At 36.2% G+C, this 13844-nt stretch overlaps 1 protein-coding gene across 2 annotated transcripts in view; it reads left to right on the top strand.

Moving 5' to 3' along the window:
- Positions 1 to 16: 16 nt before the first annotated feature.
- LOC125655272 (F-box only protein 15-like) overlaps positions 17 to 13844 on the top strand; it is a 21922-nt gene continuing 8094 nt past the window's right edge. The window contains exons 1-7 of one of the 2 annotated variants that reach the window (XM_048885518.2): positions 17 to 180; positions 6239 to 6346; positions 7750 to 7854; positions 8410 to 8520; positions 9152 to 9253; positions 12339 to 12551; positions 12698 to 12827. In XM_048885518.2, the coding sequence (XP_048741475.2) occupies positions 104 to 180; positions 6239 to 6346; positions 7750 to 7854; positions 8410 to 8520; positions 9152 to 9253; positions 12339 to 12551; positions 12698 to 12827 (846 nt within the window). In that variant the 5' untranslated portion in view covers positions 17 to 103. The remainder of the gene's footprint in view (positions 181 to 6238; positions 6347 to 7749; positions 7855 to 8409; positions 8521 to 9151; positions 9254 to 12338; positions 12552 to 12697; positions 12828 to 13844) is intronic. The other variant, XM_048885519.2, reaches the window with a different exon arrangement.

Raw genomic sequence — 13844 nt, 5'->3', positions numbered from 1 at the left:
TTATGATCGAGCTATTAAAAATTATGCTGCATTCCGAAATATTAAAAAACAACGAGAAAACTTTTTTTTTTTAAATTAAAAAATTAAAGTAAGTTATACAGAAATGTCAATGAATTCCAAACACAAGGATCACTTGTCTTCATATCTGACGAGATACCGCGCCGTTCCGCAACAAAATGAGTGAGTCTGCAAAATATGCGTACAGTAGATCTACATGTATTGTAACTAAGGAAGCGTAGCTTGCATGTGAAATTTTCTAAATATTCAGTTAAATTAGGCCTATTATATGTAGTTGTCAAAATTTTGTGTTCTAGAACTTTAACAAGAAAACACATATTTAATGTTATTCTTATTGTCTGTAACTTACAAATTATCTCCATATTTCGTTCCGATATATCGGAACTTGAGAGGAGAAGGGAAATGCGTTTCAGGGGGGACAACTCTTTCCATAGACGATGCTTTTCAAACACGTCACAGGGGCTTGTCATTAATTGTTTGTCTTATCAAAACTTGACACTGTCTATTATATCTGTAAATATAGAATAGAGAGGTAAGTTCCTGTGTACACATACAGTGTATGTATATTCCAGTATAGGAGTATTCTCTTTAGAGAAGTCAAGAGGCATAGCCTTCATCGAGTTCTCTTTGCAAGCATTCATGTTTTGATTCTGGAAAACGTGTAAATGCCAGAGTTGGTGACGGTTTATGCTTCGACCGATGTTTCGACTCAGAAGTGCCTGGATTTATGCAATAGCCAAGTTGTTTTCAAACATTTAGCAGTAATGCACACAACTGTTACAAGGAAATCAACACTTACTTCCTTTTAATCCATTTTCAACATGCCCCCTGTCCCGGGTGTACGTTAACTGGTCTTGGGAAACTGTCACAATAGGGGACCAGTTAAGAGAAAAACAGGCTGACGTAATCAAAGTTGTGATTTAAACCCGGGACAGGGGCATGTTGAAAATGGATTAAAAGCAAGTAAGTTTTGATTCCCTCTTGACGGTTTTGTGCATTGCTGTTAAATGTTTGAAAACAACTTGGCTATTGCGTACATCCAGGCCACATCTGAGTCGCAACGTCGGTCGAAGCATAAACCGTCACTGACTCCGGCATTTACACGTTTTCCAGAGTCAAAACATGAATGCTTGCGAAGAGAAGTCGATGAAGGCTATGCCTCTCGACTTCTCTAAAGAGAATAGTATAGGAGGAGAACATCTTTCAATGGCTGGACTGGGAATTGAACCCAGGACCACTGCATTATTAGTCAGGTGCTCTAACGACTGAGCTACCCAATATCTTAATCAATTTGCAGCTTATTCCATTTTCAGTGAACCTTACGGATAAACAGCCTTTCGTAATTCCTTGAAAAATAAATACATCAATTGATTTGCAGCTTATTCCGTTTTTTTCTCTTTTTTTAGTTTATTTATTTAGGAATAGGCACATATACAATATGAATACAAGACAATATCACAGAGGAACACATAGTTAAAACAAAAGTTGATGTTAAATACATAAGATAAAAAGGTAAATTTTAACAGCTATTTGACTTTAAGAGCACTGTGAGTGAGTGAGTAAATTAATGTATATGCCTATGCCAAGGATAACCCATGAAAGCCATATAGCTTATTTCCAATGGGGTCCTTCTGATCTTATGATATGACATACACAATATATTATCATTATTAGCATAATAAAACAATACAAACAAAAAGATATTGAAAGACATTGATTTGAAACACATAAGAATACTTTAAATATCTTACATTTCAACAGTGCTTAGTATTGAAAAATGTTGGAATAAATAACAACTGTAACTAGTTCTAATTGTAACGGGGACCGTTACAGATGTTCCCCAAACCTCCCCCAATTAAAAAGTGATGTCCTTGTGAATCTATAGGAAAAAATCATTTTATTTTATCCTTTAATTACATGTAGTACGTTCAATATGGTCATTTCAGTACCAAGAAATGAAAGAAAGCGTTGCACGTGCATACATGCGCACGCGTGTATGATTCCGAATTTTTGTTTATGTCGTTCAACAGGCATTTGTATCATATACCCACAGTATGAATTTCATAACCTTTCCACCACATATAAGGAAGTTATAACGATTTCAAAATCATCCAATCAGAATTCAGCACACGTGCATGCACGTGCTGAGCAGTAATTCTAACCACAGCAATTTGTAAGGAGTACCAAGACACATCTAAATCCCTAATATCAATAGAATTTGATGAAAAACAAAAACGTTATAGTTCTTTAAATATTGAACATTTGAAAAACGTTGCATGCGCGTGTACGTTGGCATTTTTTGTTACACCAAAATATAGATACACATATTGTCTACGTATGCTGTGAATATCATCTCATTCGCTTCATAAATAAGATAGTTACAGACGTTTTAGTACTATCCAATCAAAATGAAGCGCACGTGCATGCGCGTGCAAATTGGTAATTTTGACCATGCAAATCAGTTAAGGGTCTCAATATCTACTTATGATATGAATATCAAGCCATTTCAATGAAGAACAAAAAAGTTAGACTGATTCCAAAGTTAGAGTACAAATTTTGTAATGCACGTGCACGCACATGCGTGCGCGTGTAGACAAAATAAATATCATTTTTGATATCTACAAATGATATACTACCATCATTTTTAGGTTTCATATCGATCCCTTTAATATTCTGATTTTCCATTTTTTGTACCAAAATTGCAGTGCACGTGCGCGCGCGTGCATGCACGTGAAGATAAAATGACTATCACTATGCACATCTACAAACGCTATACTATCATCCTGGAAAGTTTCATATCGATCCCTTTTGTAGTTTCTGAGAACACTACCGGACAAAAAAGTACCGGAGAAAAAGAATAATAACTGGACACTCATTACTAGTAATGAGTAGGTCTTCCGTTAGACCACTTCCGGTAAAGAGCTTTCTGTTCCTACGAGAACCATTTAAATATATTTGAAAATGTGCCTTAACAATGAATGAGAAATGTATTTTCGAATTTTTTACTCCTTTCTCGTAACTTCCGGTGATGACCGGAAGTACTATTCAGATGCGTTTTCCTATAAATGACACCGACTCTTTACTGTCTATATTCCCTGAAAATTTCACGTCTCTATCTGAAAGAGTTCTCAACAAAAAGAAGTAGACTAAAGAAAGAAAAAGTAGTAGGTTACTACCGACCGGAAGTCAATTTTGAAAAACAAAATTATCAAAACTTTAGAAGTTGATACTTTTATTAAGACATGTGAAAATCATATGAAAGACTTCAAATATAAGTGAGATTTATGGGGACAAAAAGACAAAAAGTAAAAAGGTATTTTATCAAGAAACCGGAAGTAGTCGTTTTGACTACCGACAGAGTCAGTATTCTTTTGACACTTTGAAAGAGACTTAATAAACTAGTATAGGTTTCAATTTAAAAGAAAAAGTTTGAAATTTGCGATTCTTTCAATCACTTCTGCTGACGACAGGAAGTGACGGTCGACATGTTCAACCCTCTACTGCACGCCTGCAAACGGAGATTGATCATCTCTGAATAATTGATGAACCTATATTTTACCTTTTCCAAGAAAAATGCTGGACAAAATTCCTTTTGAGAAACAGAAAATCGGCCATATTTTCCTACCGGAAGTGAATTTTGTAAAAACAAAAATATTTATAGCAAGGTCATTTCATAAGGCATTATTCCTGAAAAATTCAACAAAATATATCCAGCCATCTCTGAGAAATCACTCGAAGAAATTGGAAAATCGACATTTTTTCAAATACTTCCGGTACAGACCGGAAGTGATGGACGAAAAAATTGAATGTATGTGTACAATGGACTAATGTTAGTTGATCAACTCTACAAGTTTCAAGCGTCTATCTATATTCATTATTGAGAAACTGAAAAAACAAGGTTTGAATATGTCCACCTCATATCTCACGACCGGAAGTGAATTTTACAAAAATATTTAAACATACTTTAGACATTTATAGTGTCTATAACATATGTAAAATTCAAATCATTAACTTGTTTTATGACCGAGATTTATGGCACTGAAAAATGAGAGAATGAATAGTCTTTCTTTGATATAACCGGAAGTTGGAGATTCAACTTCCGGTGGGGTCAACATTTTTTAAGAATTAGAACGAGACCTAGTAAACCGATATAGGTTTCAATTTGAAAGAAAAATGTTTGAAATTTATGATTCATTAATCACTTCCGGTGACGACCGGAAGTGACGGCCGACATTCTTAACCCCCTATTGCACGCCTACAAAGTAAAATCTTTTAACTCTAAAAATTTGGTGACTCTATCTTCTACCGTTTCTGAGAAAAACGCTGGACAACGAAAACAGCTAATAAGCCGTATTTGCCGACCGGAAGTAAATTTTACAAAAATATTTGACGATACTCTAGACATTTATAGTGGCTATAATATATGTAAAACTCAATTCATTAACTAGTTTCATGACCGAGATTTATGGCACTGAAAAATGAGAGAATGAATAGGCTTTCTTTGATATAACCGGAAGTTGGAGATTCAACTTCCGGTGGGGTCAACATTTTTTGAGAATTAGAACGAGATATAGTAGACCGAAATAGGTTTCAATTTGAAAGAAAAAAGTTTGAAATTCATGTTTCCTTTAATCACTTCCGGTGACGACCGGAAGTGACGGCCGACATTCTTAACCCCGTACTGCACGCCTACAGAGTAAGATCTATTAACTCTGAAAATTTGGTGACTCTATCTTTTACCGTTTCTGAGAAAAACGCTGGACAAGATGTCTTGAAAAAAGACGGAAATTGGACATATCTTGCGACCGGAAGTGAATTTTGAAAAAATGAAAAAAATGCCTCGAGGTACCATCGTTCTCTATAATCTGTGAAAGTTTCAGGAAAATCCATCCAACGGTCTCGGAGACGAAAGGGAAAAAAATAATAATAATAATGATAATAATAAACAGTAGAATCACTAGAAGGTCTTCCGTTAGAAATGGAAGACCTTAATAATAATAATAAGAAACAGAGTAAAAACAATATGTTCCCAAACTTTGGGGAACATAATAACTATGTATGAACAAGACAATGTGGATCAATAATACACTAATTTCAATGATCTGTTTCCCTGTATCTTTAAGAATAAACAGCCATTTGTAATTCCTTGAGATTTGCAGATTATTCCATTTTTAGTGAACCTTATGGATGAACAGCCATTTGTATTTCCTTGAAAAATAAATATAATGATTTGTTTGCAGCTTATTCCATTTTCAGTGATCTGCTTTCCCATACTATCTTTTGGAATAAACAACCAAATTAGAATCTATTCATTTATTACTTCCTTGTACAAAAAATATCCTTGAACAGACAGGCATTCAAATGCATGTAATTTTACACAAATTCCAATTTCTAATATCTCTCTCGCAAGGGAAACCCTTTTTCTGGAAATTCTTTCCTTTCACACGCATATTTAGCTTGATAGAATGAGTGTCGTCACTTTATATATACTCCTGTTATTTGCATCACGGAGCAGATTAGTTTGGGCCTTTTCATTTAAAAGCGAGTCTCATCTCATAATATATTCACTAGTTAGAGCCTCTGAAAAGCGAGTCTTATCTGTTATTCAGCCTTTTAAAATGTCTTATCTAGAATCATCACCAAAAAGGATTCTAAACCCCATTTTTAAATATCTCTCTCCCAAAGAAAACCACTTTCCCAGGAATACTTTCCTTTCAAGGACATATTTAGCTTGATAGAATGAGTGTCGCCTCTCTATATATACTCCGGTTATTTGCACCGCGGTGCACATTAGTTTAGGCCTCTGAAATCCCTCTATATCTGCTTCTGTTATTTACATCATGGTGCAAATTAGTTTAGGCCTCTAGCTGAAAAGGGATTTTGTCACTCTATATATACTCCTGTTATTTGCACTGCAGTGCACATTAGTTTGGGTTTTTTCAAATTGTATGTTACTGATTTTTGTCTCTAGGGCACAATTCCTTTCATTTATTGTTATAAGAGGTAATCCTTTAATTTCATCATATAGCCATGAATTTCTCAAAACTGAGATTTTATTCATTTTCCCATGATGCATTTTAAGAATAAGAAAGTAAACAAAAAACCTTACAACAGATAAAACGCACACCCTTTATGTTGTTGACATTACATAAAATAATGTCAAATATTATTTGCATTGCGGTACAGATAACGGGCTGATGCTTTTTAATTTATTCTATAGAAAACCAAGTATTCCTGTTAAAGAAACTGGCAAGAAAACAGTGACAAGAGTCAGGTCTACTGAAAGTAAAGCCAAACCAATAAAGAGAGGAAAAATTACTATCCATGAGTATGTATCATATTTGAGCTCATCTGAACCAAAGGCCCAAGTAAGATTTTTTGATCAAAATTTGTCTGTCATTTGTAAACTTCTCAAGAACCCCCTCAGATCACCTTGGCAGATTCTATCTAACAGTTAGATGTAGTGTACCAAAATCTGCAGAAGTTTGCCGAATGCTCAAGAACCGTGCACCATGCCAATAATGATTAAACTTGCCACAAATAATCTTTAGGTGAGAGGGGGTTCAAATTTGTTCAAATGAAAGGGGCATGTCATTTCCAAGGAGAGATGATTAAGAAATAGTAAAAATGAGGCGTACTGTTTTAAAAAAAAATATTCTCAATAAGCAAGAAACCAGAAACTTGGATTCAAGTTTGTTCATACCATAGTTCTCCGGGCTAGGATGGGGTCACAATAAGGATTCAAAGTTAATAATTGGTTATGTAGAAGAAATATATGAAAATCTTTCTTTTCTTGAACTCCGTGTACAGATAGTGAATGAATATGCTAGCATGCTCATGTAGTGCAGTTTCAGATTTGTTCATACTATAATTCCTATGGCCAGGGTGGGGCCACAATAAGGTTTCAAAATTTAACATTTTGTTTACATATAGGAAAATATTTTTTTCAAAATTACAAGGGTACAGATTGTCAAATAAATAAGCAAGCATCCTTATATCATGATGTTTTATTAGGTTTGCTGATACTATGACTACCTCACCCCAAGGCCACACACACACACTCAAACAGAGAGAGGGAGAGGGAGAGAGGATGGGGGTATCCATATATACTGAATTTCTCTGTGCTTTGTATTAAATATTTCTTCACTTAGGGCGGTTATGTTTATTTAAGAGTTCATTGCATTTAATCTCTGTGCTGTATAAGATATTTCTAATGTAGTGTGTATTTTGTATGATCCTCTTAAATTGACATCAAATAACTGTATTCCATTCTCAATGACCATGTAACAGTGTGGCAAAAATTTCATCATCATCAAAAGCAAGTTTAAGGACTTGCCTAGATGGTCAAGCGGTTTAGCGCACTGTTCACATACTGCTAGTAAATTTGATACATCATGTCATGAGTACAACCCTGGATAGGGGTAGAGGTGGAGGTGGGTATCTGTACATGTAAATTTCTCTGTGATACATGTATATACATATAAAACTATTTTAAAATGTAACGCCTGAGGATTATAAAATGAAAACGCTTGAGTTAAAATTTTAACTTTGTGTACTGTTTATTCTATTCTTTAAGTTTTAATATATACATGTATATTCATGACAAGAACCACAAGATTAATGTACTAAGAAATTGTCAAGTTTATTTGCAAGCATTACCCTGTGGCCAACGTTTTGCATCAATGTACATGTAATTAAATGATTAGAATAATACCATTGTTTTCCTCACAGCATTCCAGGTGAAATTCTGATGAAGATATTCATGTACCTCTCCCCACAGGATCTGATTCTTGCCTCCCAAGTCAGCAAGACATGGCATAGCCTTGCTAATGATAAGTATGTTGGTGTTTTAAAAAGTGAATATTTTCACCTTTATGACAAAAAAGAATTAAAAAATTTGTGTCCACATTCTGTAGATGGGTTCTACTGACCCAGCAGGACAGGTCTAGTTTCCATTGAGTACCATCATATCCCACTGAGAGTGCATACATCTAACTGTACTTTTATCTTAATTAAGATAAACTGCATGTATCTTGAAAATAAACAGGTCTCAAACAAAAGTTCTCGTTTTTTTTTCAAAACATAAATTAAACCAGGGCTTATTTTTCAGGATATAAGTATGTGCTGTTTGAGGACCATAATAACATACAGTTGAACTTCAGTGTTTCAAACCTCAATATTTCGAATACCATGAATATGTCGTAGTGAGTTGGAAATCCCAACTACATTTTCTTTATATATTTTAACCTCAATATCTCAAACCCTCTGATATCTTGAAGCTTTTTCTTGACCCTATCAAGTTTGAGATAACGAGGTTTGACTGTATAATAAAAGAACGGGCATTTCCTATTCTTGCTTTCTAAACTCACATAATCTATACATCCATTGCAGTGCTCTTTGGAGACCGATATATAAGAAGTACATAGGGAACAAATCCAGTGGAAGTGAGAGAGAAGTCAAGTCTAGGTCAATCGAGGGCATGAAACAAGACTGCATGACTAGGTTCAGTATTTATAGTGATTCACATTAATTTTGCACTAGCAGAAACAAAATCCTGGAATAGAATGTGTAATATTTTTCTATATCCAATGTAAAAACTGTGAAAAGGAAAGAAGTAGGAGAACAGATTTTGTCCAAAAATATTTTAAACCTTCATCACATGATGAAATTATACTTTAACAATGAAAAAAAAAATGGTGTGGTCAGTGCTGAAAATTTAATGCCTAACAGTTTGGGCTTATTTTATTTCAGAACTGTGAGATTAAAGCTGACATGAATTAAACAAGAAGTATTATACATATTATATTTAAAAAAAAAAAAAAAGCAACAGATTATGATGTGTTTTTGCACATGATCACTGTGCAGCTGAATGAAGGTGCGAGTGTCTCCTGGCTCATTGAATAATTTGATGTCATCAATAAATATTTCAAAAAGAAAGATGGTGTCAGATCATTATTCCATTGTTATTTTTAAAAGGAATTAGAATTTATTTCAAAAATCAAGATGTTTTCATTTTGTATCTAACAAAAAATGATTTTAGTTATATCATAAGAAGAATTTCCAATTGTTTCCTTTAGTTTGCATCTATATCTGTAAATAAGTATTTTCTTCAACTTACTTTTGTTTCATAAAGATGCATTCAGCAAAGAAATAAAAGAGTTTTCAAGCATCTAAGAAAAAGAAAGAGTCCTTACACGGGTCTTCAGGAAAGTAAGGAGGTGGAACAGGCACTGAGGTAAGTGAGGGTAGGGAATCCTTTAAATACCAGGGAGAAACACCACTGTAAATGTGGGTAGGGGAAATCTCAAAGTACAGAGGAAGCACTACATTAAATGTAGGTAGGGGAATTCCCAAAGTACAGAGAAAGCACTACTGTAAATATGGGTAGGGAAATTCCCAAAGTACAGAGGAAGCATTACTGTAAATGTGGGTAGGGGAATTTCCAAAGTACAGAGGAAGCACTACAGCAAATGTGAATAAGAGAGTCCTTTGAATACAGAGGAAGCGCTACAATAATTGTGGGTAGGGGAGTGTTCCGAATAGAGAGGGGGCACAACAGAAAATCTGGGTTTGGAAACCTCTAAGTACAGACACTTAGACTTTCATTTTTGAAAATGGATGAGGGCATGAACTGCAACACTTCCTCAAACACTTCATGCCAGCATACTTTTTATGAAGTACATACAGTAAGTATGGGTAGGAGTGTCCTCAAAGTACAAAGGAGACAATAACAGTGAATATTGGTAGAGGAGTACTCAAAGTACAAAGAATGCAAGACAGTATTAAAGTGTGGGTAGGGGAGTCCATTAAATACAGAGGGGGCACTGCATTGTACATAAGTGTGGGTAGAGGAGTCCATTAAATACAGAGGGGCACTACATAAGTGTAGGTAGGGGAGTCCATTAAATACAGAGGGGACTCTACATAAGTGTGGGTAGGAGGGTCCATTAAATACAGAGGGGGCACTACATAAATGTGGGTAGGGAAGTCCATTAAATACAGAGGGGGCTCTACATAAGTGTAGGTAGGGGAGTCCATTAAATACAGAGGGGGCACTACATAAGTGTGGGTTGGGGAGTCCATTAAATACAGATGGGACACTACATAAGTGTGGGTAGGGAAGTCCATTAAATACAGAGGGGGCACTACATAAATGTAGGTAGGGGAGTCCATTAAATACAGAGGGGGCTCTACATAAGTGTGGGTAGGAGGGTCCATTAAATACAGAGGGGCACTACATAAGTGTGGGTAGGGAGTCCATTAGATACAGAGGGGGCTCTACATAAGTGTGGGTTGGGGAGTCCGTTAAATACAGCGGGGGCTCTACATAAGTGTGGGTAGAGGAGTCCATTAAATACAGAGGGGGCTCTACATAAGTGTGGGTAGGAGGGTCCATTAAATACAGAGGGGGCACTACATAAGTGTGGGTAGAGGAGTCCATTAAATACAGAGAGGGCACTACATAAGTGTGGGTAGGAGGGTCCATTAAATACAGAGGGGGCACTACATAAGTGTGGGTAGAGGAGTCCATTAAATACAGAGAGGGCACTACATAAGTGTGGGTAGGAGGGTCCATTAAATACAGAGGGGGCACTACATAAGTGTGGGTAGAGGAGTCCATTAAATACAGAGGGGGCACTACATAAGTGTGGGTAGGAGGGTCCATTAAATACAGAGGGGACACTACATAAGTGTGGGTAGGGAAGTCCATTAAATACAGAGGGGGCTCTACATAAGTGTAGGTAGGAGGGTCCATTAAATACAGAGAGGGTACTACATAAGTGTGGGTAGGGAGTCCATTAGATACAAAGGGGGCTCTACATAAGTGTAGGTAGGAGGGTCCATTAAATACAGAGGGGGCACTACATAAGTTTTGGTAGGAGGGTCCATTAGATACAGAGGAGTCAAGTCAACTCGTACCCTGACCGACTCGTACCCAGGTCAACTCGTACCTAATAAGTCAACTCGTACCCAAAAGGCAAAAGTCAACTCGTACCCAAGAATCTGGTTACGAGTTGACTCCTCCTCTTCAATTGATGACAACTCGTACCCAAGCGATATGTCACTTATATGTACATAGATATACAGTAAAATATCTGTATCTCGAACACGGTAATCTTGAATACCCCGCTTATTTCGAAGTATTTTCAAGGTCCCATGCTCTAAATTCACCTAGTTTATCTCGAAGTGCAGTCAATTTTCCGCTCTGCTTACCATACCTGGTGTCGTTAAGTCCCACATTCACGCCCGCGCCTTCACCAATCGACTGCTAATCCACGCTTGCCTTTTTCGAGTAGACCCAGGTCGCAATAATTGGTTCAACAGCTTGGGTAATTAGTGAGGCCTTCCCTTATTACGGATGAAGTCCACCACCAATTATGAACTAATACGCCCGATTCCAGGGACGGTGTTTTGAATGATACACACTATATCATTATCATGTGGTTTAGATAAACGAACGAAATTGTCGAAGTGCGCTTGAAAAAAAGTAATGCCCATAATTACGAGAACGCATTTGATAATACACGCTTCATCATTACATTAAAAAAAATATTCAAGATCGAATTTGGATATCTTGAACCCCTGGATATCTCGAAGTTTTTTCGAAGTCCCTCGGACTTCGAGATAGATATATTTTACTGTATTGCATTATGGGCAGATTCTTGGGTACGAGTTGACTTTTGCCTTTTGGGTACGAGTTGACCTATTGGGTACGAGTTGACCTGAATACGAGTCGGTCAGGGTACGAGTTGACTAGAAATCGATACAGAGGGGGCACTACATAAGTGTTGGTAGGGGAGTCCATTAAATACAGAGAAGGCAAGGTATTTGACAGGGGATGGGGACATTGTAGTATTTCAAAGTTCTCCTTCTTTGTGAATGTGTGTTGCAATAAATATGTCTTCATTCTACTCCTACAAGTAAGAGCCTCTGTTAACGTCTATGTGCTCCTTATATACCTTAGTGTTACACAATAAAACAAAATAAAGATAAGATATGAAATAGAATTAAAATAAAATGTTACAAATATGAAAACAAAACATGCATCTGAATATTAACAGAATCAATAGTATTATACTGTCATGAAACATCTAGCTGGCCAGTGTACTCTTTGCATTCTGTTATATCAGGTATATTGCCAGTACATGTTTTCTTTGAACATCAGAATGCCCTTAATATGTGATATTTCAAATGTGATATCATAACATACAAGTCATTTTTCAATCCTGCCAGTTTGATACAAGTACAAAACACCCCCTTTCATATTGGGATAATCCTCCTTTGCATTGCTCTTGTTAAAATCTTTACTTATGTTGTAGGACAGCAGGGATGACCTTTGAACTGGTAATGATTGACAGTGATGGGAAAGAGCATACCCTTGGTCACCAGGATGTGTTCTACCATGCCATGTCTGTCAGCATTCGGTGGTTTGCCTTGGAGATGACACCTGTAAATAAGATCAAAGAATTCTGTTTGTATTCAAGGAATCCTCTGTTTTATAACCATGCAACAGGAAAACCAGTTAAAAATGGGCAAGTACTACAGAGGGTCTCCTAAAAATTCCTTAAAATGCATTGTCAATATAGATTTTGAATTTTTGTGATACAGAAAATAGTTTACTGGTATGTCCACCTTATCAAACTTCAGAAAGTGAGTGAGTAGAAATTGACATTTTCAGACCCTATCAGAGATCATTACTATTAACACAAGACTTCAAATGGAGTGATTCCAAGGGGAGGATAACAGGAGGTGATGAGCTGATCAGTTTGTACAGTCTGCCACATGGGCTAACGATAGCTATGTATAAGGTATGCAGCTAACTATATAGAGGCTAACGATAGCTATGTATAAGGTATGCAGCTAACTGTAGAGGCTAACGATAGCTATGTATAAGGTATGCAGCTAACTGTAGAGGCTAACGATAGCTATGTATAAGGTATGCAGCTAACTATATAGAGGCTAACGATAGCTATGTATAAGGTATGCAGCTAACTATATAGAGGCTAACGATAGCTATGTATAAGGTATGCAGCTAACTGTAGAGGCTAACGGTAGCTATGTATAAGGTATGCAGCTAACTATATAGAGGCTAATGATAGCTATGTATAAGGTATGCAGCTAACTATATAGAGGCTAATGATAGCTATGTATAAGGTATGCAGCTAACTACAGAGGCTAACGATAGCTATGTATAAGGTATGCAGCTAACTGTAGAGGCTAACGATAGCTATGTATAAGGTATGCAGCTAACTATATAGAGGCGAACGATAGCTATGTATAAGGTATGCAGCTAACTATATAGAGGCTAATGATAGCTATGTATAAGGTATGCAGCTAACTGTAGAGGCTAACGGTAGCTATGTATAAGGTATGCAGCTAACTATATAGAATAATGATAGCTATGTATAAGGTATGCAGCTAACTATATAGAGGCTAACAATAGCTATATATAAGGTATGCAGCTAATTGTAGAGGCTAACGATAGCTATATATAAGGTATGCAGCTAACTATATAGAATAATGATAGCTATGTATAAGGTATGTAGCTAACTGTAGAGGCTAATGATAGCTATGTATAAGGTATGCAGCTAACTATATAGAGGCTAACAATAGCTATATATAAGGTATGCAGCTAATTGTAGAGGCTAACGATAGCTATATATAAGGTATGCAGCTAACTATATAGAATAATGATAGCTATGTATAAGGTATGTAGCTAACTGTAGAGGCTAATGATAGCTATGTATAAGGTATGCAGCTAACTATATAGAGGCTAACAATAGCTATGTATAAGGTATGCAGCTAACTGTAGAGGCTAACGATAG

This window comes from Ostrea edulis, chromosome 1 (genome assembly GCF_947568905.1).
Source record: "Ostrea edulis chromosome 1, xbOstEdul1.1, whole genome shotgun sequence".
NCBI classification, from domain to species: Eukaryota; Metazoa; Mollusca; class Bivalvia; order Ostreida; family Ostreidae; genus Ostrea; species Ostrea edulis.
The sequence above is the reverse complement of the archived record's forward strand: the minus strand, read 5'-3'. Positions and strand labels throughout refer to the sequence as shown.